Genomic DNA, 26470 nt, shown 5'->3' with positions numbered 1-26470 from the left:
TATTGGAATGAATTCATTGAATGCAACGCATCAAGAGTTTTCAATAGCTACTTTGAAGATGCCTTGACTTGTTCCATATAGGAAAGGTTAAGACCAGACTGGAGATGTGTCACAGTTTATGGCTGGGTTAGCACAACATGGAAGTACAGGTTCACAAGTTCGCTTTTTCTATTGTACTTTATGGCCACAGTTGAAGCCACAAAGAGTTACTTCCTCAAAAAGTAGCTCAAATAAAATGAATGCCGTAACTTATCACTCAACATAATCAGATCCATCATTTAAAACGCATACTGTATATATCTTACAGAGGTATCTCCAAATGCATAAATATCTGCTCTTACCCGTGAGCTTTTCTCCATGGACAGACAAAGGACCTGCCACGGTGGCGTGTACTTCAGCATCTTCGCTCTCTCCTCACAGCTCACCACACAGCGCTATATGGCATCAACTCCTCTTTGTGCATGCTTTGACGCCGAGCTTGTTATCTCCTTTAATTAACTCTATCAAACAGCGAGTGCCTCCTCTGCACGGAGAAAAACAAAGGCTCTGCGACATCAGGAGTGCGCACATTCCTCTAACGCTTCCAGAACAGCACAGCAGCCTCCTGGACAGCAGCAGCAGCAGCAGCAGAAGCAGGACTGGCAGAGCCCAGCACAGAGTCATTCATGGGAGCCTCCTGATCTGGAAATGAGCTTAGCTTCAAAGTCAATTATATGGCTCTCTAGGTCTCGGCGAGAGGGATGGGTTTGCGAGCCAAACACTGCATTGGCACAGTGACCTGCTTAACCCGCCCTGTCCTGGTAATGTGTTCCGTCAGGTCGACGTGAGAAGCTCACCCCCTCCTCCAGGTGAGAGGGAGGGCTCATAGCCAGGGTTAAAGGTCAAACTGCTGGAGGAGCAAGACAGGTCATATCCAGTCACCTGTGTCATGATTTGCTTGTCTCCGCTTGTTTAAGTGCCAAAGTCAAGTGCAGTGGACCTGAAGAAAGGAAGTCCAGTAGCCTACAGATTTGATGGCCGCCGTCATCAAAGGTCTTAGAGTTTTTCAACTTGCCTAGTTCTGTACTTGCTTTGAATGCCTGTGGGAAACTCTTTACATTTTCAAACTTTGCCTGTTTGTATCAAAGATGGAGACCACAATTATAGCAAAAGGTTGTTGATATTTAAGATCAACAGCCAATCACATAATGCCCCTCCCATCAGTGCTGCTGAGGCAGCATGTGGATTGGCTGGAATGCTTGTTTCCTCTTTACAGAGCCAGGACTCAGGAGTGTGTTCAAGAACACACACTAAATGGACAGCTACAGGATTTTCAGGAACAATGTTATGACAAACGTGTACTGGTACAACACACAGACTGACCCCTATGAGTTCACTTCGCTGTTGTGCAGTCCATTAAAGCATAACCATTATTCCCCATATACAGTATATAGTAAAGACAGCAAAAATGGGTCCTTCCCAATCAAAAATGTTACACAGTGCAATATCAAGTGTTCCAGACACACACTGGCAATGCCAGAGACTTTTTTCTCTGTATCGTAAGTCATCGTAGCTTCAAAATGAGTTTGAAGCCAGGTTTGGAGTAAGGTAAAATAATTGCATTGTGTCACTTTAAGCCATTTGTTTAAGTTTTAAATTTGAGGTTTACTGAATTTGAATATATATATATATATATATATATATATATATATATATATAATACTACTGTTATGCACTATATACAAAGACAGTAAACCTCAAATTCAAAATAACACTGAAGAAAAATGGCCTCCTTTGACACAGCCTTGTTTAAACTGCTCACAAACCATTAGACATCATGCTGTCCATGCACCCTTGCATAATTCATACAGCTTGCAGCGTCTGCACTGTTCCTGGTGGCTCAGAGGACACAGGTGTCTGGCCAGCTGTCTGACGCATCATCAGACCGCGCCGCAGAGGGAAGACGGGGACAGCGGGACGGGATGCTTCGCCAGTGAAACTTACGGACAGCTGAAAATATTCGGCAACGGCAGGGACCATGTGTTCAGCCACACACACACATGTGCATGTACACGCACAGAAGGAAGAGGACTTGGCTGTCCAAGGACTACATGCTGGGAATTCCTCAGTACTGTGTCAAATGCAATGAGAAATGTCTGTTTCAGGAGCTCCTAGCAAATGTCCATAGTAGACCTACATCTTAACAGACGGAGGCACAAAACCTCAGTCCACTTTCAGCAGTAGTGGCTATGAGTGGCTGAGTGGCCTACTGTACCTAAAAGATAAATGCTCTCTCCCTTTGAATAACTCATCGCTACACTGTAAATACTGTACATCAGGCACAGGTGCAGTCATCACTAGTGCGGTGCACATTTAAACAAATAATACAGTGGATCACTGTCTGCAGGATAGCTATTTCAAATGTACAGTTAGTATACAGTACATTCAGTTGGTATGTATTATGCAAATAGTTATGGGAGGTTGTCAGACAATATAGGATACTTGAGTAAATACATAAATTGTTTACATTGTTTATTTGTGGAGTCAGGTAGCACGCACACTCCTATGGCCATGTGTAGATATTTGCATATTACTAAATAAATAAAAATAATGAATTAATAAAATAGACTAGACTCTATGCCCCACTATACGCTCAAAGTAAAGTCTCCAACTGTAGCCCTCAGCCCAACCCCCAGCTGAGACTCCAGCACGTGGGTCTCAGAGCCTGTTGTGTTCTCCAGTCACTCGGCGTCCTTTAAACAATCGTCCATTTGGAGAGAGAAAAAAAAACGCATAACGGAAGACAAGAGCGATTGTTTTGGATGCAAGAAAATATCCTGCCATTCACACTCGCTGGGCCACGCTGGGGCTATAGGATGGGAATATCCTGCCCCGGTGCCGGTGCGTCCATCTGGAGAACGTGCCAAGGGCCGAGCAAACGTCCAGCTGCAGAAAGATAGCGCAGAAGAATGTCCATGCTGCTACCTATTAGCACCCCATTAGTGAACACACTCATTCACACACACTCACTCACACACACACACACACACACACACACACACACACACACACACACGCACACACACACACACACACACAGAGGTGGAGGGAGGAAACAGCTGATGTGTTTACCTTCCCTGCACAATGCGAGGGGTCAGTGAGTGGAAGGAAACACTTCTTTCGGTATCTAAGGGCACGCCCGCAACAGAACCCAAACACGATATACAGGAGGAGGAGGAAGAAGAGGAGGAGGAGGAGGAAGAGGAGGATGAGGACGAATAAGGAAAGGAATGTGCCACCTGCTTGGACACGTGCGAGTCACCGAGTCCCCATCACCAACAACGGTGACGCAGGAAAAGCTGATAATCATTCTTTAATAATTCTTTCAAATCTGAGTCGTTCTGTTTCATTGACAGACATCTAGAACAGAGATATTTCTTTTTTCCTCTCTCAGCATTCCATGTTGTTACCATGACAACAGAATCACTTCCAAAAAAATTCAGAGTGCGGTTTTCATGATGTCTTCCCCTCCCTATCCCTAGCACTAAGAGCAAGTACAGATTGGAGCACCGTGTAGAATAGTCTGACTCTAATAAGAAATATGTCACAGGAAAGTGACTGCATAATGACAAATGGATATAGAAATCAAGCCAACATATCAAGTATGAAGTCAGAGAGAGAGAGAGAGTGAGTGAGAGAGAGAGAGAGAGAGAGAGAGAGAGAGAGAGAGAGAGAGAGAGAGAGAGAGAGAGAGAGAGAGAGAGAGAGAGAGAGGGGCATGCATTGCATAATGTTCTTAGGGCTCCATGATAAACAATGACAAAGGGCCTCTGAAGGAACCTTAATACAGGACGGAGAATCACTCACACATTTGTCAGGCCAGTGAATAGAGACACTAAAAAAAGAGACTTGTCCAGCCCCTTGGGGTTTCTGGCTCTGGCCGCTGTCTGCTTTGTGTCGCAGGCTTTCACACATACTGCCCGTCATCTTGCTTTCATATATATTTACTGTATATTATACATACATGTAGCTCCCCAAATGCAATCACACTTTCTCTTCTCCCAAAAAACTATAGCCATGAAATCATTTTACATGTAAATGCATTCTTATTCAGGGTCAGTATGTGGCCTATCCTGAGGTAATAAAAGTATTTATTACAAATAGTAATTCTATTTAGAAGTCTCAATCAGAAAGTGTATATGACTCATATGCTTTCCCCCTCCCTTCATATTCTGTCTGGCAACTGTAAATACTATGAGGACCTTGCACCAATACACACAGATTCAGACGTGGTGTCACTCGATAATTAACCTTGCTGCACACTCTCCTCACCATTGCACAAAGATGGCAAACAAATCATCCTCAGTGTTAGAATTGAATTAGCAATGAATGTCAAAGACAATGACACAAAACTGTACTCAGACAAAATGTTCAGGCTGCTCCGCAAGTTAGTGTTCAAATGCAATGCATGTTGCTTGCAAATTCCAAGTTACAGTCCATACACGGTCTACACACACACAAGAATCATCTAGACGTCTACAGTACATCCACTTTAGTACGCAGACAGACAAAAGTAGCTTAAATCCACCCCACCTACCAGAAAGTAAGAGAAAATCATCCAGAAAGCTATCATTTTGATGCTGTTCCTTCACCGGAACAACCGTTTTCCCTGAGATCACGCAGTGTGTGTGTGTGTGTGTGTGTGTGTGTGTGTGTGTGTGTGTGTGTGTGTGTCTGGATACTGCCAGCACACATGGCTATGCTGGTCTCTCTCCCCTTTCATACTGGCCAAGCAGGCGGCTAACAAAAGGCTCAATGGCTCACGGACAAGAGGGAATGCAGAGTCCCTGGAGAGGATTCTAAAGACGCAATCCACGGGCCGAAAAAAAAAAACTAAAAAGTTGAAGTGTTTGAGAGCACTTCACAAAATGATGCTCAAATGTAGGCCTGCTGCCGGCATGCTTTTATGGGGCATCATCAAAACTTAGGCTGTAAGGGCCTTTTCTGAATTGACATTACTAAAGCATCAGTATGCAGTGTGTTTTGGATGATAGTTTTTGTTTGTTATTATTTTTTCCCTAGGCTATTCACAACATAGATTTGAGTGTCTTACCAGATTTTTACATATTGCATTATATGATCAAAAAAATCAATCAGTTGCCAAGCTAGCTGGCTTTCATCTGTGATTTCTTTTAGCTTACTAGCCTGCTAGTTTGAGAGGAAATATCATACTGTTCCTTTAAGGCATTACACAACACATTACATTCCACAATAGGCAGAATCAGGATGCAACTAAGCAAGAACTGAATATCAATTCCATGAGTGCTGTTTGAGGGGGTATTTGAGTTTCTTTACTGGTCGGGGGAAACTGTTGTGTGTCCATTTCAGTGAGAGGGCTATTCCCATTGCTGCCTTGTGTCAGATTATGACGGGTTGGAATAAATCTCCAGCATTCCCAAGAGGAATTCCCAGGTCAGGACCCAGACTAGAGGACTTGCTGAGTCAGTGAGGGAAATAGGCTCTTGTGCAGCGGGAGCTGGTTTTGTGTGCAGCTAACAGTATCTGTTGCCATGCGATGGACTCAATATAATATAAAGAACAGTGTGGTCTCTCGGTCTCAGAGTAGGAGAAATATGGGCAGGAGTGAGGTACACATCCAGAGCAGAGGGCGCCTACAGTAACATCAAACTCCATCCGTGGTGCAGGATGCCCACTGCTGTGTGTGTGTGTGTGTGTGTGTGTGTGTGTGTGTGTGTGCGTGTGTGTTTGTGTGCGCTATGCTCGTTGTTCCCAGTGTAAGTGAGTGAGTGAGTGAATGAGTGAGTGAGTGAGTGAGTGAGTGAGTGAGTGAGTGAGTGAGTGAGTGAGTGAGTGAGTGAGTGAGTGAGTGTGTTTGTGTAAGTGTTAATCACATTGTGTATGTGTTAATCGCATGTGTGGTTTCCTGCAATTCACACAAATGCTGGTCTGATCTGATGATTGAAACAGATCCCAGCGCAAGCATCTCTGCATGATGAATGGCAATTAAAGTGACCACTGTCTTCCTTTGTTCACAGGATACAGCTGTTGCCATGGAGCTGAGAATGGTGCTTCCATTAATGGAGAATATACCCCGATGATGACATCGCTCACTTTGATCTGGAACAGGTGAGGTGAAGCAAAGCACTTCCTTGTAAATGAGTCTCCATGGTCAACACACAACAGCTGTTTTTATCTGATCCTGGTGTGGTTGGGAGGCATTGCTTTAAGATGGCTTATAAACGTCTTTTAATCACGTGTATGTTGTCTAGTTTGATATAGGCATGTACAATGTAATGTGTATTATTGAGCTTATACTTGTACTTACACTGTACACATCATATCCTCCATTGATATAAGAATTGTGATGCAGTGAAGTTGTGAATTACAATTTAGACGACTTACTGTAATTGCCACAGTTTAGCTTGTCATAATGGTAAGGATTAAGTCAAGCCAAGATAATGTTGTTGAATGGTGCTATTTTAGTATCTCGATTTATATCACTACCACAAAAGATACTATGAAATATCACTTTCTTTAACACAGCTCTGACACATTTCATACCAGTGATAAAGTAAAAGATGTCACCTTAGACAGTAATTGATAGCAAACAACAAAGCCATTCGTTCTGACCCAGTAGGACCCCTAGAGTAGGCCTGCTGTGTGCCTGCACTGGGAAAAGAAACAACAGCTCAAGGACATTCAATGTCATCACACGCAGTAGGCCTACAACTCTTCTCTTTCCCTTCTTCTGGATAGCTCGTTTTCTTTCTCTCTCCTCTCTCTCTACCTCATTTTCTTTCTCTCCCGGAGGGATGGCATTTCCTGCAACATCTTTCCATCCTGTTTCGGTGTCTCACTATAAATGAATGCAAACAGACATAACGTATCTGTTTTAGCTACCTGCTATGCCCCAAACACTGCACATGTATGGCTATTGCTTTGGTTGTTTTGGCCCACGGAGGCTAAATACCACCACACTGGCGTGATGTTTCTTGTAAGAGGCCCGTCTAGCGGAGTGCATTTCCTTTTAAAGTCATGTTGTTTCAAATATCAGCTCACAGGCTCACAGGAGAGCTGTTCGGCTGGTAATCATAATCCTGCTGGAAATGTCCTTGGCCAGAGTAAGCAGGTCGTCTTCCAGGTGAAGGAAAAGTATGTTTATAGCTTTAGAGTTTGACAAACAATCTTTCATTTCACTGAACTTACATCATCCATTATTTATATGTGTGTGCACACATCTGCAATTTAATTTCATTGATGAAGTAATACACAGTTTGGAATTTAAATGTTCTAACCAGATCAATCTCAACTCTACAGTGGCCCGGCAACATCACATAGTATCCTACAGCAGAAAGTCTTACTTGCACAGTATGAAGTTATCTCTACAACATCTCACAACCAAAACATCCTATAGCAGAAAGCCATACTTGCACAGCATGAAGCTAAACAACATCTTACAGCAGAAAGTCTTACTTGCACAGTATGAAGCTATCTATACAACATCTCACAACCAAACCATCCTACATCAGAAAGCCTACCTGTGCAGCATGAAGCTATGCAACATCCTACAGCAAAAAGTCACCCTTGCACGGCATGAAGCTCTGCAACATCCTACAGCAGAAAGCCCTTACCTGCAGTCAGAGCATGGCCGCTGTGCGTCTGAGTGTCTGAGAGTCTGAGAGTCTGAGAGTCTGAGTTTCAGCCTCCTCATGCAGAGAGGGAACGGCCATCTGGCATCTCCCCATCGGCCGGCCATGTCTGGCTTCGGCTCTCGACAGTGACCTCTCATTTCCACGCCACTGCACACACTTACGGGCAGAAGGACTCTCACACACAGTCCCAACCCAGTTTGCATTTGTAGGCCAGATCCAAACAAAAGGAGACGCACACACTCAGAAGGGAAGCAGAGTGCTAATGTCAACACACAGGTGGAGCCCCTATTTAAAGCAGAGCACCGTGGAGGGCATGACAGAGTCGAGATAAAAAACAGTGTTAAGGTGGTCTCGCTCCACCAGCTCTGCATCGCCACGACGACAGCTAAACACCACAACCTCAATCCTATTTACGGCAACTGATTACCCTGCTTGATTTAGCCGTGTGTGTGTGTGTGTGTGTGTGTGTGTGTGTATGTGTGTGTGTGTGTGTGTGTGTGTGTGTGTGTGTGTGTGTGTGTGTGTGTGTCTGTGTGTGTGTGTGTCTGTGTGTGTTTGTGTCTGTGTGTGTTTGTGTGTGTTTGTGTGTGTGAGTGTGTGTGTTTGTGTGCCTGTGTGTGCCTGCCATCTCTGCAGACATCACCACCTCATCTTTGCCAATTTTAATTTCCACTTCCAGGCAGCCGAGAGGCACCTGGCTTCTGCACCGTGTGCTAAACAGATCCAAACGTTCCCAATGCTCTAAAAGGAGACAAGTACAGTTACTTCCACTCACGTAAAACTAGAATCATTACAACCCTCCGCTACAGAAAGCTCATCATCTCATTCTGCTTTGTGCGGCTGCTTCTGCCTGGGCACTGGCAGGTTAGGGAAGTGGGCATAGGGAGTGTGCTTAGTGCGGCTGCTTCTGTCTGGGCACTGGCAGGTTAGGAGAGTGGGCATAGGGAGTGTGCTTCGTGTGGCTGCTTCTCTCTAGGGGAACGGGCATAGGGAGTGCTCTTGGTGCGGCTGCTTCTGTCTAGGGGAGTGGGCATAGGGAGTTCTCTAGGTGTGGCTGCTTCTGTCTGGGGGAGTAGGTATAGGGAGTGCTCTAGGTACGGCTGCTTCTGTCTGGGGGAGTGGGTATAGGGAGTGTGCTTAGTGCGGCTGCTTCTGTCTAGGTGCTGGCAGGCTAGAGAAGTTGGCATAGGGAGTGCGCATAGGGAGTGCTCTAGGTACGGCTGCTTCTGTCTGGGGGAGTAGGTATAGGGAGTGCTCTAGGTGCGGTTGCTTCTGTGTGTGGGGAGCGGGCATAGGGAGTGCTCTTGGTGCGGCTGCTTCTGTCTGGTGGAGCGGGCATAGGGAGTGCTCTTGGTGCGGCTGCTTCTGTCTGGTGGAGCGGGCATAGGGAGTGCTCTTGGTGCGGCTGCTTCTGTCTGTGGGGAGTGGGCATAGGGAGTGCTCTTGCCGCGACTGCTTCTGTCTGGGGGAGCGGGCATAGGGAGTGCTCTTGGTGCGGCTGCTTCTGTCTGGGGGAGTGGGCATAGGGAGTGCTTTAAATTATGGCTGGTGAAAGCAGCTGCGCATAAGCAGGCGCTCAGTGCCCAGGGTCAGTCTCCCAGCGGATTATTTACAGCTCACTGGCCACACCTAGAACATTCCGGCATTCTAAGTTCATCATGCACCAGGAATTTGATAATGGGGCGGGCAGTCCTGTCCACCTTTAGTATCCGCCCGAGCCGTCTTCTCCATCCCCAGGCCTGGCACAACTTTTGGAAGCAGGCCCATATTTAGAGTGGGCCTCATTTCATATCATTCCTCCTGCATCTTACGCAATGCATCCCCATATGAGTACAGAACAGTGTTGTCCTTATTACTGTGACTAAACTAAATATTAATGTGCACTTAAAATACCATGGCTGTATGGTATATACACACAAGTGTATACGCAAATATTATATACACACAATCAATTTCACTGTGCACGTGGGTTCAGGGAGACACATGCGTGTGCAGGTGGGCATGTCCGCAATAGAGGACGCATGGGCTGAGAGCAGCTCAGCTGGAACTAATAGAGATGTACCACCAGTTGTCCCTACACACACACACACACGCACACACACACACACACACACCAAGGGCAGGCTGTGGACACTCGGGAGATTCAGACAGGCAGCAGGTGGGCCGTGCAGGATGGCCAAAGGGCAAAGGTCATCAGTTCTCTGTTTCTGAACTCTGAGGAAATGTGAACCTCCTTCCTTTCACACGTGCACCACAAACATACATAACAATCCACAATCAGACATATTCTTATTCTTAATTGGGCCCTATCCCCACAAACATAAACTATGAAGATGCATCCTTTCAAAATGAACATGTTCTGACATACTGTATATGGACATTATACTATATACTGTATATCTAGATATGAGTTTTTTGTTCAATGTCGAAGTTTAAAATTAATTTTGCCATATTCATTTTGCTATTCATGCTAGCAACATACTGCAACTTGCCTTATTGTCAGTGCAGACTTCACTGGGAAGGAACTTCCTTGCTGTGCGACACAAAGGAAGGAGGTTGGCCCCACCAGTCCCCTGCATGGCATGCAGGATGCAAATGGCCAAAAGGATATTTCTCTTGGCTGCTTGGGCTCGTGCTACGGCGGGCTATTGTTTCATAAGTGCGCATGAAAAATTCACCATATTCCCGGACGCTCAATGGTGTTTTTTGCCCCCAACAGCACCTTCCAGGCAGCACAGCCTAAAAGGCACTACCTTTACCCTATTCCTAACCCTAACCCCCTCAACCCTCATCCTACCCCTAAACTGAGGGGAGTAGTGCCTTGAAGGCAGCGCTGCCTGGAAGGCACCGTTGAGGGCAAATAATACCAAAGACCATTCCCGGACAGAGCTTATGTTCCTGATCAAGTTAACTGACTGTGTGCCTACCAATTTGTCCCATCCATTTGACCTGCTACTGACAGGCATAAGTCGGACTGGTCAGTGAGGCCCTTCAAAGTGACACAGAGGTCAAACAGGCTGTTGGTTTGAACTGAGCCTTCAGGATAAGACCTCAGCCAGCCAGGCAGCCCTCATAGCAATCAGCAGCTGGATAACAAGCAAACAGGCCAGGGCCATCCTGACAACAACACTGACAGGCGTTTAAACACGGCAATGAAAATTACCCCAAATCCATTCTGCAAATAGTCAGCAATCTAATAACCTCTTCAAAACTGTGGACGTGAAGTGGCTGGGAGGACCTTTCATACACAGAGAGAGAAAGAGAGAGAGAGAGAGAGAGAGAGAGAGAGAGAGTATGTGTATGAGAGAGAGACAGAGAGAGAGAGAGAGAGAAAGGGAGAGAGAGAGTGTGAAGGTGAAGGTCTCCACACTGAGGATGTTACATAAGTGTGGTTCTTGGAATGAAGGTGGCAGAGGCAAGGAAATCGTCTTGTTGTGTGTGTGTGTGCGTGTGTGTGTGTGTGTGTGTTGGGGAGGATGGGGGCGGGGTGGCTTGGTTTTGACCTCAGGCTCTTTGTTTTGGCGATATCTGAAGGAAGTGCTCTGGAAGGCTCACGGCCAGTTGGAGACTTGGGGACGGCACACCAGGAGCGCTGGGAAAAGCGGCAGGGGGTTGTGACGCCTGCAGGGTAGGACTGCACCCGCTACTGACCCCCGAGATCACTGACCCCCGAGATCACTGACCCCCAGCCCACTGACCCCTCTGAAGAGCTCACTCAATCACTAATACGGTGATTGAGCCGCCATGTGCACTCACGCAACAGATACAAATGACACTCAATTAAAGCGACCCTGTAGAACCTCTCACTATTGGACCCCATCTCACCAGCCGTCACTGACCCAGTGTCCAGGAAGCCACAGCAGACATATCAGAAATCAAAGGCCTGTTTATTCATTAGAGAAACATGCACACCTGTGTGTACGACTTTGAGTATTTTTCAAACTAACTGTGATTACCAGACATTTGAGATAAACCTTGTAGTTCAGACAAAGTTTTGAAATATTGACATATAAGGTCATACTTGTTTGGACAGTTTGAATCACAAACAGTCTACCCTTGCTAACTCCCTGTGTATTCAACATGAAACATTGAGCAAGACAACATTCCGCCCAATAAAAACTTCCATCGGATGACATGCTGGCAGTTGGGAAGTTCCCGGAGTGACCGTGAGGAGCAGAGCACATCCCAACCCTGAAGCTGGCGTGACAGTGTTTGGAATTCTTCGGAGCGATCCCTTCCTGTTTTTGAACATCGGAGTCCAACACTCCCAAACTGCCTTTCTCTCGTAAGAGCAGATGGGAGAGTGAGAGCGCTCTTTCCTCCCATCGAGGACTTCCCATATGCAACACCTACGTGTTCTCGTGGCCTTCCTCTTCCCGGGCGTGGGGGAGGCAGACCACACAGGAATTCCAGCAAGGAAATGGCTGGGAATGGGAATTTGCATTGGAATTTCAGAGTCAACCTCTGACTCTCTCTTATGTTGCAATATGAGATCTTGAAATATCACATCTATCTTGAGACGCGATTAGCATCACTTTGAAGCCTGTGACCAAAACATTCAGCAAGCTGCAGAGATTGATTTCATGGTGTGACATTGCGAAATCAACTAATGTACAAGCTGTGAATTCCAATTCTATCCCAATAAGAGCTACATTCATAACCATTACACAGTGGTAATAATGAAACCGCCACTGTGCTGTGATGTTAGTGTTTGGTAATTGTCACTTCGTTGTCAGTCTTGAGCATTGGTTATTTAGCAGAGACGATCAATCTTTCTGCTCGACTGACACGGCGGGGGGAGGAGTGCGGACCAGTCATGGAGCAGAGAGAGGCTATCGAGTCCTTTCAATTCAAATCAAGGCTATTGATCTCTGCAACTCACGTCAACTCACTGTGATGTGGCCAGCTACGGCAGACCAAGAGCTACTGTATCATATACCATCACACAAATACATATTGAGGCATGATGCTGAACCTACCTCTCACATACATGTACTGTATACTGCTTGACAAACACAACAACTTTCCAAACAGTGAAAATACAATAGATATGATCTAAGAACGCCACGTATTTAGTCATACCAATCACATACCACCAATACTGCACAGGAGCCTCTGAGTTTGTTATGACGGTTAAACAGTATCCCTGTATGCCTCAGCAGAAGTTAACCGGCACAGACCTTACACACTATGGTGATTTGGACAACGCACAAATAATAACATCCTTTGACTACCCTGTGCCAAGTATGTGCATCCTCTGGAGAATCTCTGAGGGAAAGTAAACTGCTCCGACCTGGAGACTCTTCTCAATACAGACACACAGAATATCAGTTGATCCAAACCTGGGGACCTTTGTCGATACAGAAGATCAGTTGGTCACAAAGATCAGGATTGGTCCATGCAAAATCACATCATTACTGGAGGCATTAAAAGATCAGTCAACTAAGAAGCCAGTCAAGGACCTGACAATGATGACAAACACATTCAAGCAATGTGGCGTATACTATGAGGCAAGACAGTAAAAAGTCATCCATTTTCATCCTTAGTCTAAAGAGTCGTAGATAGTCTAAACTGTGAAAGCCTAACTCGACACCATTTCGATCTCAGTTGTATTGTGCATTTTGCCACGACTGACCACGGCATCACTGCAGTGTATCCTCCAACATAGCCAACAGTCAGCTCAGCTGTGCTGGACGCTCTGACAGGCTGTGGGTTATAGCACACTCAGCCTAGGAACCAGATCTGCAGGCGTATCGTCCTAAATATCAGATATTACCAGCATCAGAAGTTACCAACATGTAATAAGAGTTAAAGACTGCTCATTAATCTCCTCGAACATAAAACAAATGCGCCGAAACGTTAGTAGGCTACACGACTACGTTGCAATTGGGTAAAGTTGCACTCGAACTGAATACTGGGAGCAAAAATCTCTGCAGTCAGCTCATAACACTGAAGTCTTGCAGACTTGACCAGGTCCGAATGCAGAGACCTCTACCATCTGTCACACACCACAGGCATTGAAGGGCAAACAACGATGACATATATTTCAGTGAGGTAAAACAGCAGAGCATCACATTTCATGAAGTAGCCTACTTATATCGGTTGTATTAATCTGCGTCAAGAATAGTCTGCATCACTGGTACCCAGAGGGCAACGTTGCAATACACACAATCCTCAATATTTACCTATTCGTAGAAAGAGTCATCAATCGGTGATCCCTGCCTCTCCAAGCACGTGAAGGTGCTCTGTGGTTCGCGATACAAGGACGCTTCAGGTTAGTCGTATTTGACTATTTCAAGCTGCGCATGAAAAGTCTCAAGAAGTAGCGAGACGGGTCAGTCCTGCGGCTGGAGCAACAGTCCTGCGGCTGGAGCAACACTCCTGCGTTCCTCTCGTAAACGACGTAGCAGCTGGGGAGCCGGAGCTTGCAGCAGTTTTGACTTGGATGACATTGAGCGATGAACACGAGCTTCCCCGGCTACGTCCCTCTCCCTCTCTCTCTCTCTCTCTCTCTCTCTCGCGTGGACTGCTCTCTCCCCCTCTCTCGTTCTGTCCTCGTAAGCACGCCCGCTGAATAATGAATGGCTAATGTAGTCCTGGAGGTTTCTCTCTCATTCTACGGCAATCAGGAACTGATCAGTGCCCGACTGCACAATGCGTCCGGCGCTTTGCTCGGGTTACAGTTCGCTATTCAGCTGCGCAACAATTTAGCCCCCATCCTGCCTTTGTCCACCCCACTCACTCCCCCTCCCCGAGCCCAAACCAAATAGGAACCGAACGAAACACAGACCTATGGGGGTCAATACTGGATGTTAAAAAGCCAGTGGTGGGGGCCTTTTGCTGGACAATAACAAACACACGCAACAGTCTCTAGAACAATTAAGTTGTGTAACAATAGTCAACTCCCTGAATAAGATCAGAGGAAATTGTTTTAAGTTGAAGGCATGCAAAGTATGTATTCCTCTCTCTGTTGGATAATGAAAAACAGGTCACCGCCACAGTGTGACGGCTGGGGGGAACCAGCATTCCTGGAATATTTTTAAAAAAACATTCTACCTGTTCCGTTAGGCTAAGTTTGGTTTTGTGTTGGGCACCTCACATGACTATAGCTGCTAGTTCATTCTCCATCAACCCACAATAGCAACACGCCAAATTCAGCTCATAGGCGACTGAAATGAGTTAGTATATGTGTAGCTCTGTATCATCAGGCCTAATGACATCTCTGCAGTTCTTAAGAGAGAGCCAGTGTCAGAATTGCCATGTGTCAAAGAGTGGGAGGTGTTAAAACGGTGTTAAAACAGTGTTTAGGACTTCCTTGTAGTTCACATGCTGGAATGCAGTGTTTTGGACAAATTGTTGGCAACTACACTGCATGGCACTTCTTCTCTGCTGAAATGCAGTATGTCATACACAAAACTGTATTGTACTTGAAAAAAACAGCCGTTTTTGTCCCATAACTGCAGTTATCTTTGCAAGAGTAGAGCTGTGCAGGCTATATGATTAAATGTACATGCATGATAACAATATGTTTATGGACACTTCTGTGGAACAAGTTCAGCCATATAGATCAAGATACAAGATGAAGATGGTTTTGGCTCGAGGTTTCAGACACCTCTGATATTGTAGTTCCAACACCCTTCGGTCTCTCTGCTGTTGACAGATGGGGCCTAAGAGACACTATATCACGTTGGCAGTTATGATTCGATTATGATAAATCTTTACCAATTAAGCAGACAGCAGAACATCGCCCCGGATGCAGATGTTGCGCGTTAAGAGTCGCTCGCAGTCGATAAGCGCACAAGTCCAAGCCGTCATAACAATACTGCTTGCAGATGGAGCATCTCTCCTCCACATCATGGCCACCGGTAATGAAAGGAACACAGTGGTTGGTGCTGACAGAGATCTTGTGTCCTCCTCCCACACACACACACACACACACACACACACACACGTGCGCCACTCGGCCCGTGTTGATGAAGTCAAGCCCACAGGCGTGTCAGGGCCCTTAAGCCCACTCAGGCTTTTCTGTATCTTTGAAACAATGTGATATTGATGCTTCTGTGACTTCCCTTAAAAGAAAAGAAAAACTTAAACGATAAGCAGAACTGAAGGCGGATGTATTGGGTTTGTAGCTAATATGTAAATGGGAGAAGTAAATACTCTCTTTATGTTTAGAAAATACTTGGTGTTATGGAGAAAACAAAACCAAATCAAGCAATTGTTTCCGAACTGGAACAATTGTTCTCTCCTTTGGAGTTCTCTAAAAAACAAGAACATTTCTGTTTGTAAAAACAAAGAACATTTCTGCCCAGTTCTGCTGATAAGGTTCATCTCGCCCTTCCTCTCTTTTGATCTCCTCTCTTCTCCATTCATCTCCTCTCCTCTCCTCTCTTCTCCACTCATCTCCTCTCCTCTTCTCCCCTCCCCTCCTCCCCTCCTCTCTCTGATCTCCTCCTCTCCCCTCCTCTCACCCCCTGATCACCTCCTCTCTTTTCCTGTCATCTCTCCACTCCTCTCATTCCCCCTCTCCCTCTTCTCTCCTCATCTCTTCTCTTCTCCATGCCGTTCCCTCCCTCTCATGTGCTGCATTTAATATACTCTATTTCAACTGAACAGGTGTGTATCAGTTGAGATATTGCACATCAACTTGAGAAAATTGAGTAACGTGTGTGGCCATTGATTTTTTTATGTTTCCGTTGTTAACGTGTCCTTGTGCCTCCTTCCTCTATACCCAAGGAGTTGATGAGTACATCTATCTGATGATATTGCACTGCATGCATAACAACATAACATATTGACAGCATGCAACCATTAGAGGCAAACTTACCAGCCCATGCAGTGTCCCGTTCCCTGCAGATGGCATCCCAGCACGCAGCACTGACCCTGCACAAGAACACATCACACAGAGACTAAGACAAACAGGAACACATCACATACAACTGTGGCGGACAGGAACTTATCACACCAACACTGAGATAGACAGGAACCACAGGTGGAAAAGTCCAGCTTCAGAAAGTAAATGTCCAACCCTGTATTGCTTCTAGATTAGATTAGATTAGATTCAACTTTATTGTCATTTAGCAGTACAGGTACAGAGTTGATGAAATGCTGTACCTACCTGTGCACTCAACACAGGTAATCTCACCAATTAGATGCTCTACCTGGCTGAATAGTTGTGCTAATTAGAATCAGCTGATTTGAGTGAATGGCTGGCACAGATATGTGGTAGGACTTTTACTTTGCAAAGCTGGATTTTTCCACCTCTGACAGGAACCCATCACGCCAAAACAGGGGCAGATGGGGACCCATCACACCACAAAGAACACATTAGACCAGACAAGAACACATTAGACCAAGACTGAGCCTGACAGGAACACATTACACCAAGACCGAGGCTGGAGAAAATGGGTACAAATTGTAATAAAAATGGTTTAATGTGGACATGAATATTTGAACTGATTTCTAGTAATGTTCCCGATGTATTCCCTCTTTTTGACTTCCCCTGCAGACGACTGCTTATCTTTCCACAACCTTTGCTGTGTGCTTCTCTAACGTAGACCCTGGTAATGAAATCACCACTTACAGTAGAATTACGCAGTCTACTTATGTAAATAATGAACGGCACTAGGCAAACCTCTTGTAATCACTTATTGGAGGTTATGCAGTAATGTCAAAGTAATGTATATTTATACATTTATAATTACTGTGTCCATACCCTTCCAGGATATGCTGAGAACATCCATGTATATTGAAAGGTTGGGTTTTGTAGACAGAAAGCTTAACTTGTTAAATCCAGACTCAAATATTACTCTGCCTGCAATTAGTACTTGATTCCTAAATGATTTCCCTTTTCAGACACACTGAAGAGGAGTTTAATTATTCACTTGCAGTTGCAACGCAGAAGTCTAATTATTATTCTGACTCATGGCACCGCTTACTCTCGGATTAAAGAGGCATTACAGTGTGTGTGTGTGTGTGTGTGTGTGTGTGTGTGTGTGTGTGTGTGTGTGTGTGTGTGTGTGTGTGTGTGTGTGTCGTGAGCGAGGCAATGCATGGGGAGATGTTTCATGAGCCTGTTTTGTTGCCATAGCTCCAGTGACCAGGCACGGCTGTCTTCAGTCCACACCCACATACTCAGGGAACTGGTGCAGGCTCCTTACTTATGTGGCATTATGTACAGCATATCTACTGTGTGTGTGTGTGTGTGTGTGTGTGTGTGTGTGTGTGTGTGTGTGTGTGTGTGTGTGCTTCTTATTTATGGTGCATTATGTACAGCATTTCTATTTATGCCCTACAGTATACTGTGTGGGACCAGATGAGAGACAACATGTGTGGAAGATGGATAGAGAGAGAGAGAGTGTGTGTGTGTGTGTGTGAGAGAGAGAGAGAGAGAGAGAGAGAGAGAGAGAGAGAGAGAGAGAGAGAGAGAGAGTATGCTTGCTATTTGTGTTGCATTATGTATCGTATATGTATTTATGTCCTATACGGTGTGGGACCACTCCTCCCACAGTGTAAGCAGATGGTTCTGTGACATGATGATGCACAGATTCTAATTACGCGGGAGTCTGACTGCGCTGTGATTCTGCGATAGGTTTATAATGAGGCCTAAATGACATCTCTTCATGGCTGAATAGAATGAACTACCCGAGCTGTCATATTTGTAAGGATTCATTATGATACCAATCAGCATCCGGACAAGCAGTTACACACAGCGTGCAATACCACTTTGCTAAACTGTTCTCCCAGGAGGTGGTGTCTGTGTGTGTGTGTGTGTGTGTGTGTGTGTGTGTGTGTGTGTGTGTGTGTGTGTGTGTGTGTGTGTGTGTGTGTGTGTGTGTGTATGTGTGTGTGTGTGTGTGTGTGTGTGTGTGTGTGTGTGTGTGTGTGTGTGTGTGTGTGTGTGTGTGTGTGTGTGTGTGTTTGTATTTGTATGACACATGTGGATGTGGATGTGTTGGTTTTGTCTTGAGTCATGAAACACTCTACTGATCATACAGTTGGGACACTTTGTGTGTTTGTGTGTGTGTGTGTGTGTGTGTGTGTGTGTGTGTGTATAACACGTAACAGTGTGCTCTCTTCCCAGGAGCACTAAACAGCTTTAGTCAGCATCCCCTCCCTCTAGCTTTCTAGCGGCTTCTCACATTATGTGTGTGTAGTTGGACCACCGTCAGGCTATACAGCAGAGCCGAGCCTGCCCTGTCAATAACACCACCCACACTGCACACAGCCAGGAGTTAGTTAGAGTTGAATACACCGTTTCTGTAGTCACATAGGCACACACACACTCTACAGTCAGTCTGTAATTATTCACAATGGCTTATCCTTTCAATCTTTTGTATCTTTGAGGTACAGTACAGGACATAGTTATTTGTGTCGTAGCAGTTAAAGGCTGAAACTTCAAATGGCTAGGAGATCGCCAGGAGAAGAGACTAGTAGGCAAGATGGGAAATTATAGGTTAGACACTTTGTAAACATAAGAAGGGACTGCATGTCCCGTAACACTATTTTAAGTACAAATTAGAGGACTACAGGACCTAGCCACACCTTGATCTGGCTCATAATGAAATACCTAACAAGCACTTCCCTCTCTTCCCTCCTACATCTTTTTTCTTCTCCTCCCTCCTCTATCTCCTTCATCTCGTCTTCCCTCTCTCTTCTCTCCTTTACCTCCTTCTTCTCCACATCTCTCTCTTCTCTCCTCCACCTTCTTCTTCACATCTTCTCTCACTCCACCTCTACTCCCTTCTTCTCCACATCCCTCTCTCTCATCCTCTGCCTCCCTCTCCTCTGCTTATCTCTCTCCTCCTCTACTCCCTTCTTCTCCACATCCCTCTCTCCCTCCTCATTCTCTTCTGCATCCCTCTCTTCCTTCCTCTACTCCCTTCTTCTCCACATCCCTCTCTCCCTCCTCCTGTCTCCCTCTCCTCTACCTCTCTCTCTTCCTCTACTCCCTTCTTCTCCACATTGCTCTCTTCTCTCTTCTACCTCATTCTCTTCTGCATCCCTCTCTTCCTTCCTCTACCTCGTTATTCTCCACATCCCTCTCTTCTTTCCTCTGTCTCCTTCATCTTCACATCCATCTCTTCTCTCCTCTACTTCCCTCTTCTACCACTCTCTTTCCTCCCAAGCGTTGACTATAGTACTCATAATGTCGGCACTCTTATTGGTAAGTGTTGACAAATGCAGCAGCAATTCCTCACTAAGGTCTGCTCTGCGCTGTACTGTAGCTTCAATGTTATTCTCTTGCTGTCAGTAAGCTTTTGGATAAAAGCATCTGCTGTGAACAAATGTAAAAGTAATGGCAAAAGTGTTCATATATGTAAATTACTATATGGTATGTAGATTTAAAAATAACTTTTATTTTGAGTGACCCAGTTTTGGGTATAGGCTGTCGTTGGCTCTCATAGTCTGTCATCTGCTAACAAACACACCTACAAAGGCACCCCTAAACGTGAATGGCTGTTGCTTTTGTCGGGGAGAGATGATGCATTAGAGACCTATTACCCCACTGTTCTGCTAATGTCCTACTGCTGCCTGCCTGATTGTTGACAAGACACATTTTGTGCGATAAACCATTAGTTGCCATGACAACTTTTACGTCTATCATTTGTTTTTCCCCTCCCTAAGGTCAATTAGAGTAAAAAAAACAAAACATGTTTTTGCAAGTAGCCTAACAGGATTTTAGGATCAATTGACAATAAAAACTACAGAAGTGGGTCATGGCAATTGGTGATAATGCTATTTCACTTCATCAGTATGCCTGTCATGTGTTGAAAACGGAAACATAAAAAGCTGCTGTGCTAAAGATCACTACCATCTGATCTGCATTGAATGGGACATGATGTGAAGTTACTTAGAAGGACAACTTACATACTTTCATGAACCTATGTTACTGTACGTTATCATTCTCTTACAGCTATAGTGTTTTATAAATACCTTATCTTCTGTACATGATGATAAAATGTAAATTAGTATTAGCAAAGGCCCAATGCTATACTGTATCCCTGAATAATACCCTGTTGCCATTGTTTAATGAAAGTGTGGAAGCTACTCCGGTCATTCTCTTGTGTTCCACCTTACTACAACAGGAGCACAGAATGACATCTCAATTTTGACAAAAATGTCAGATAGAACCTTATATTTCTGAAAGTATATATATATATATTATTATTATTATTATTATTATTATTTTTTTTTTTTTTTTGCAGTGAATATTTCAGCCTTTAAAAGCGGGTTAACATGCTGCATGATTTCATGTTTGATGTGTGCACGTCCTCATATAGTGCTATGAGGATGACAGTAGACTACCCCTGAGTGGGACCCCAGGCCATCGCAAGTGACCCCCAGCCGAAGCTGGTACCCATTTGACAGCTGGGTAGACTGAGATAACGCAGAAGAAGTGCTTTGTCCAAGGACATGACGCACAACATCTAGAGACCATCTGGGAAATCAACCTCTACTTTTGTTCCTAATGGCCTATGAAGTGACAGTCTGTGTGTCAGCATTTTTTCCACAAATATTCAACAAAGCTTTGAACAACATTTTGCTGAGTCATACCCTCCCTCATCGCCCAATCTTAGCCTTAACCTTAGTCATACGTCAATCTTAACCCTGACCTTTAACCTCATTCTATATCTATGTCAGCAGTCTTATTACACAACTTGTTTGCTCATACTGACCCTAAGGAAGTTGGTTCACCTTCACTATAACCTATAATGTATGGTTTACTCGTAGCCTGTATAGGTACAGTATATGAGTAGCCTATAATGTATGGTTTACTCGTAGCCTGTATAGGTAGTATATGAGTAGCCTTTAATGTATGGTTTATGAGTAGCCAATACAAATATATAAACGACTTGTAAGTAAATGCAAGTAGGCCTAAATGTAAGCCATACTTGTACATGTATGGATTAAGAGTAGTCTGTATGAAACACACAAAGACGTGAGTTTAACCTTCAGGTGAATGCGAGTACACAGAGGGAGGTCCTACAGTACATTGCTTAGAGAATCTTGGGTTGAGCTTACATTAGAGACAAAGATTGTATAGTTGCTTTATAAACCGTCTCTGTTAGAGAAGAGAGAGATGTGGGAGTAGCCGTTTCTCATGCAGGACAGCACAGCACTCTTCAGCAGGATTGAGCGGCGGGAGGAGAGGCAGCCTTAAGAGCTGGCAGGAGAGAGTGGAGGTGGTGAAGGAGTTGAGTGGAGGTGGTGAAGGAGGTGGGGTGGGTTGCAGGCAGTGGGGTAGTTAGAGACCACTGTGGGGGGGTTAGTGTGGGTGTAAGGCTGCCACAGACAGGGAGGCAACCATCCGAGCTGCCAGCTGCTGACACTGGACCGGGTCAGGGCCACACCCTGCCCACATCTGGGCCAGACCCCAGCCAGAGTCAGCAGCAGGCGTCAGGTTGAATTAAGGAGACGGAGCAGCAGCAGTAGTAGTAGTGTTGAGGTGTGTGCTTATGCCAGAAGAGTGAGTTAGAGAAAGAACCATAGCACAGACACAAGAGGTAGGCACCGTGAAAAATGCAGTTTATTTGACTAGGTATACCATACAAAGGGAAAGCCACTGTTACAGCGAGTCGGCCGCCATTTTTGTTTTTGAATTGAGTGTGTGTGTAGTAGATGTCAATAGCAAGAGAAGAAAAAAAAAAGTCAGAAAAAGAAAGAAACAAGAGAAATATACAGAGAGATTATTATTGTTTTAACAAAAAAAAAGAAAGAAAAAAATGGTGTGTTAAACAACTAAAATTACACTTCAGGTTACAAAAATACACCAGACTTCAATTATAAAGCACAGCGGTTTTTTTTATGGCAAGTAGAATTCATCTCACTGAGCCAAAACAGGTGTTGTACCTCAGAAGCAGACCCATATGGCAGTGTGTGTGTGTGTGTGTGTGTGTGTGTGTGTGTGTGTGTGTGTGTGTATGCGAGAGAGAGAGAGAGTGTCTGAATCTACACAATGATGAAAACTGTGCTGACTGACCACCAATCGAATCTGTGTCTGATTGTGTAAGTTCTGACAGATATAACCCTTCTGTACTGTATACTGATAGCCTGCGAATAAATTAAAATAAATGTAAGAAAAATAAACTTATATCTAAATATATTGTATCAATGCACTGGTATCAATGCACTGGCTAGTGACTTGTGATATCAGTGGAGAGAGTACTCTCTATCCATTCCTCTGTATTCAAGCACAATATATTTAATTTACCCAATCTCTTCCATGTCCATTACACAGGAAGAGCGGCATCTAAATTGAAATGTTTGAATTATTAGCAGTACTTTGGCAATAACATCAGGCGACGACCTCTGTCAAATGGTTTGAATGTTGCACTGAAACAGTTTTCCAATATGTGCTATATTGTAAAATATGTACATCGGATGTAGAATGATTAGATTGAATCTTCTATACTATACTGTACTTTCACTGCTGAGATACAGCATGAAGAAACCAAAAATACACCCACAAGAGAACTTGTTCCAGCCTCATAAATACAAATTGTAAAGGCTATACTTCTCCCCAAAGATGCAGGTGTATTGGTTAAAACATATACCATTTGCGATGATTAATTGCCTACAACAATTTAAAACGAATGACTAAAAATTAAAAACTAAGTCTTTGGATAGTCTATCTGTCTATTAGTCCTATATGCCTACTAGTTTTGATTTGTATTTTCCTAAGTCCTATAAACACGTAGCCTACAATGTGTCATCTACTCCAGAGGGAGGGTCTTCAGTAATGTATGCTCATAGTGTCCCTCGTGTGCTGGATATCACAAACATATCTGACCATCTGATAATAGACCAGCATAGAGGTTGAGGGAGAAGGATTGCAGCAATGGCTTTTAAAAGGTTCCTGATTTGAGCTTAATTTTTGCCCAAGCCAGATGAATTATGACTCAGAATCATTAGGAGATGAAAGAGTAGCATACAGTATATGAGATGAGATGGACACAGCCAAGCAGATGGTATTAGTAAATAAAAATAAATAAAATGTCCTTAAAGAGTTCACACCAATAAGGTCCTATGGCATTTGTGTGCATTTGAATACAAATTATATGTATTTATTAATTAATAATATCACTATCAGATGTCTATAATTCCTATGAATACATGTGGAATTGATCACTCCTGGAGAGCATATGTACATTCTTTATCTACAGGTAAACTGTGCGTATGACTATATCGATCTGTTTTGGGATCCATCACCAGTTGATTGAGTAGTGAGATTTATGTAATTCGGGGTTTGTCCTGAATTGGAATTGGAAATAGCATTGGCCTCGCGCACACACACACACACACACACACACACACACACACACACACACACACACACACACACACACACGGACAAGGACTCAGTCAGCTGATGAAGGGTTCCTGCTGGCCTTGATTCCAGTAGGCCCCAAACTCTGTCACCCTGACACCTATTTCCAAACCCTGAGGAGAAGTCCAGAATGCTACACTAATTGATGAGTGGGTCCCTGGCTGACTCAATTGTCTACGGCCGCTATTGGTTATCCGAGTCAAACAATGCCGATGCGGTCTGTGTTTTATGGACTTAAGGCCAATACGTCTTCTTGTAGCTGACTGCAAAGTTGTTGCTGGTAGAACAAAGGGGACTCTGAGCTGGCAGTTCTAGCTTCAGTGATGCATAGACAGGCCAGACACCAAATCTATTGTGCTTTTTGTCACATAGTCATTTTTGATTCGAGTGATCTTTCAAATGACTAATTCGGTCTTTCTCGTGCAAGACAAATTGTTTCTCCTCAACAACAAGGGTCCCCTAATAGTTAACATTGTGTTAACCTGACATGTAAACAAGGACCAAGCTGTGTGTGAAAACGATGTCTCTTTCCCAAGGTTCTGATAGGTGATGACAGTGGTCAGCTGAACTGCAGGGATTTACATCCTCACATAATCCTGGTGTTACACAGAAGAAATCATCTTTGCTGACTGTAAAAAAGTGAATCACTAGACACACCACAGTAAAGGCATGTAGCTAACAGGGTGTAAGTTGAGTTCAAAAGCACAGACCAAGTGGAATTAGCAAAACCTAATGACTTAAAAGGAGGGTCTTTGTGTAGGGATTCATCATTGTTGGACCCCTCTATTTTTTTTTTTATCAAGGCCTTAGTCTCTGAACACTGCCAATAAATGTAACAAATCTGAAGAAGGAGGTAACACAACACACCTGAAACTCAAGGTCGGTAGCCAAGCGGAAGGACTTGTAGTGAAACTACCACTAAGGAAGAGGAGAAATTATGTCCCTTCAAAGTCCTTTTGTGTTTTTCTTTTTCTTTTTTTTTTGGTAAAAGACAACATGGGAACATTCAGACACAATGCCATTTACGACTCTACCCGACTGAAACAAGGGAACTAACTAACTGAGGCACACGTACGAGGCAGATGTGTTTGTAAAAGAGTCTACACCTGGCATAGGGTGAGCGAAAGTACTATTCAATACTGTTGTGTCACTATCACAGGCCAGAGAGCCTTAGACAAGTCTGCCACTGTAAACAGAAAATAAAGGACAGACCCAGCTTTGTAGAGCAAATAGCAATTTAAATGCTTCCTTAAGGCCACTAGACAAATATTATATGTGTGTATTTACCTATAGTGCTCGACTGTATGAGTACATGGTTTTCATAATGTTTCATGTCAAGCTGGTTTCTCTCACAATGTTGACATTATTTGTGTCAAACCATTACTCCTAATATGCCTATGTATGCTACTCTACTTGATAAAGCTCTCTGTGAAAGTGTCAAATTAATATCATCTTTGAAAGACCAGGATTAAGACTGACACATCTTTTCTTCTATTTATTTACCTTTTTTAAAAAAATGAGTTAAATACTGATACATATTTAAATAATCTGGTTTATACGGTTCTTTGTTCTTTTTTTTCTTTTCAATAATCACAGTTCCAAGATGAAAAACAAAAGAAAAGCTCTACCTAATACAGTATGTATTCAGTGTGTGGGATGCTACAGACAAGGCTGCCATTTCCCCTTTCTCCAAACCTGCTTTGGTCTCTGGCAACTGTTCTTCTCAGCTGTGGAACCAAAGTTTCTGTGGAAAGTAGGCCAGAGGGAAGAGAAAAGAAAGCGCACACACTCTCTCCTGCCAGACAGCTAGAGAGGCTGTTAGTGCGAACGTGAGCCTTTTTGTTGTCGTTGTTGTTGCTGTTGCTGTTGTTGTCGTTGTTGTTGTTGTCGTTGTTGTTGTTGTTATGTTGTTAAAGGGAGGAAGAGCTGAGGTGAGTGTGCTCCAAAGAAGCAGTAGAGCGAGGAAGGAAAAAAAAGGAGGGAAAAAGCAGAGTGTTGTGGTGGAAAAGTGATCACATTATACTACAGCACTGGCAGCGTTTTTTCTTTTCTATACCTGCTGTGGCGGGGAGGTCCTTGGTGGCCGCGCTCTCCTCCTTGCCCTCCGAGGAGAGTTCAGTGCTGTCGGAGAGCGGGCGGCCGGACACCAGGTCGGCCGCGTTGCCGTCCACGGTGGAGACGTCGGTGACCGTCTTCTCGCGCAGCGACTTCTCGTCGTCCTCGTCGATGAGGACGATCTCGGCCTTGATGGTGCCGTCGAAGCCCAGCAGCTTCTTGGTCTCGTCCTCGTCCACCACGCTGTGGTAGCCCATGAAGATCATGGTGACCGGCTTCTCCGAGGTGGCCTCGGGCATCTCCGTGACCTCGTGCTGGAGCTGCGGCTGGCTCGCGCCGGTGCCCGTCTCGCCCGTCTCGCCCGTCTCGCCCGCGTCCGGCTTGACCTCCTGGCGCGTGGTCAGTTCGCTCAGCCCTGGCGGCGGGACCTCGG

General features: G+C 44.6%; 1 protein-coding gene across 2 annotated transcripts in view; it reads right to left on the bottom strand.

Moving 5' to 3' along the window:
* Positions 1-26470, bottom strand: part of LOC134101466 (PALM2-AKAP2 fusion protein) — a 112058-nt gene that overhangs the window by 29577 nt on the left and 56011 nt on the right. Inside the window, exons 8-9 of one of the 2 annotated variants that reach the window (XM_062555178.1) lie at positions 26039-26470; positions 16480-16535 (exon numbers count right to left, since the gene is read on the bottom strand). The exon at positions 26039-26470 is cut by the window's right edge and continues 285 nt beyond it. In XM_062555178.1, coding sequence (XP_062411162.1) covers positions 16480-16535; positions 26039-26470 — 488 coding nt within the window. Of the gene's footprint in view, positions 1-341; positions 501-16479; positions 16536-26038 lie in introns of those variants that run through there. The other variant, XM_062555179.1, reaches the window with a different exon arrangement.

This window comes from Sardina pilchardus, chromosome 14 (genome assembly GCF_963854185.1).
Source record: "Sardina pilchardus chromosome 14, fSarPil1.1, whole genome shotgun sequence".
NCBI lineage: Eukaryota > Metazoa > Chordata > Actinopteri > Clupeiformes > Clupeidae > Sardina > Sardina pilchardus.
Note: the sequence above shows the minus strand (reverse complement) of the source record. Positions and strands in the feature narration are given on the sequence as shown.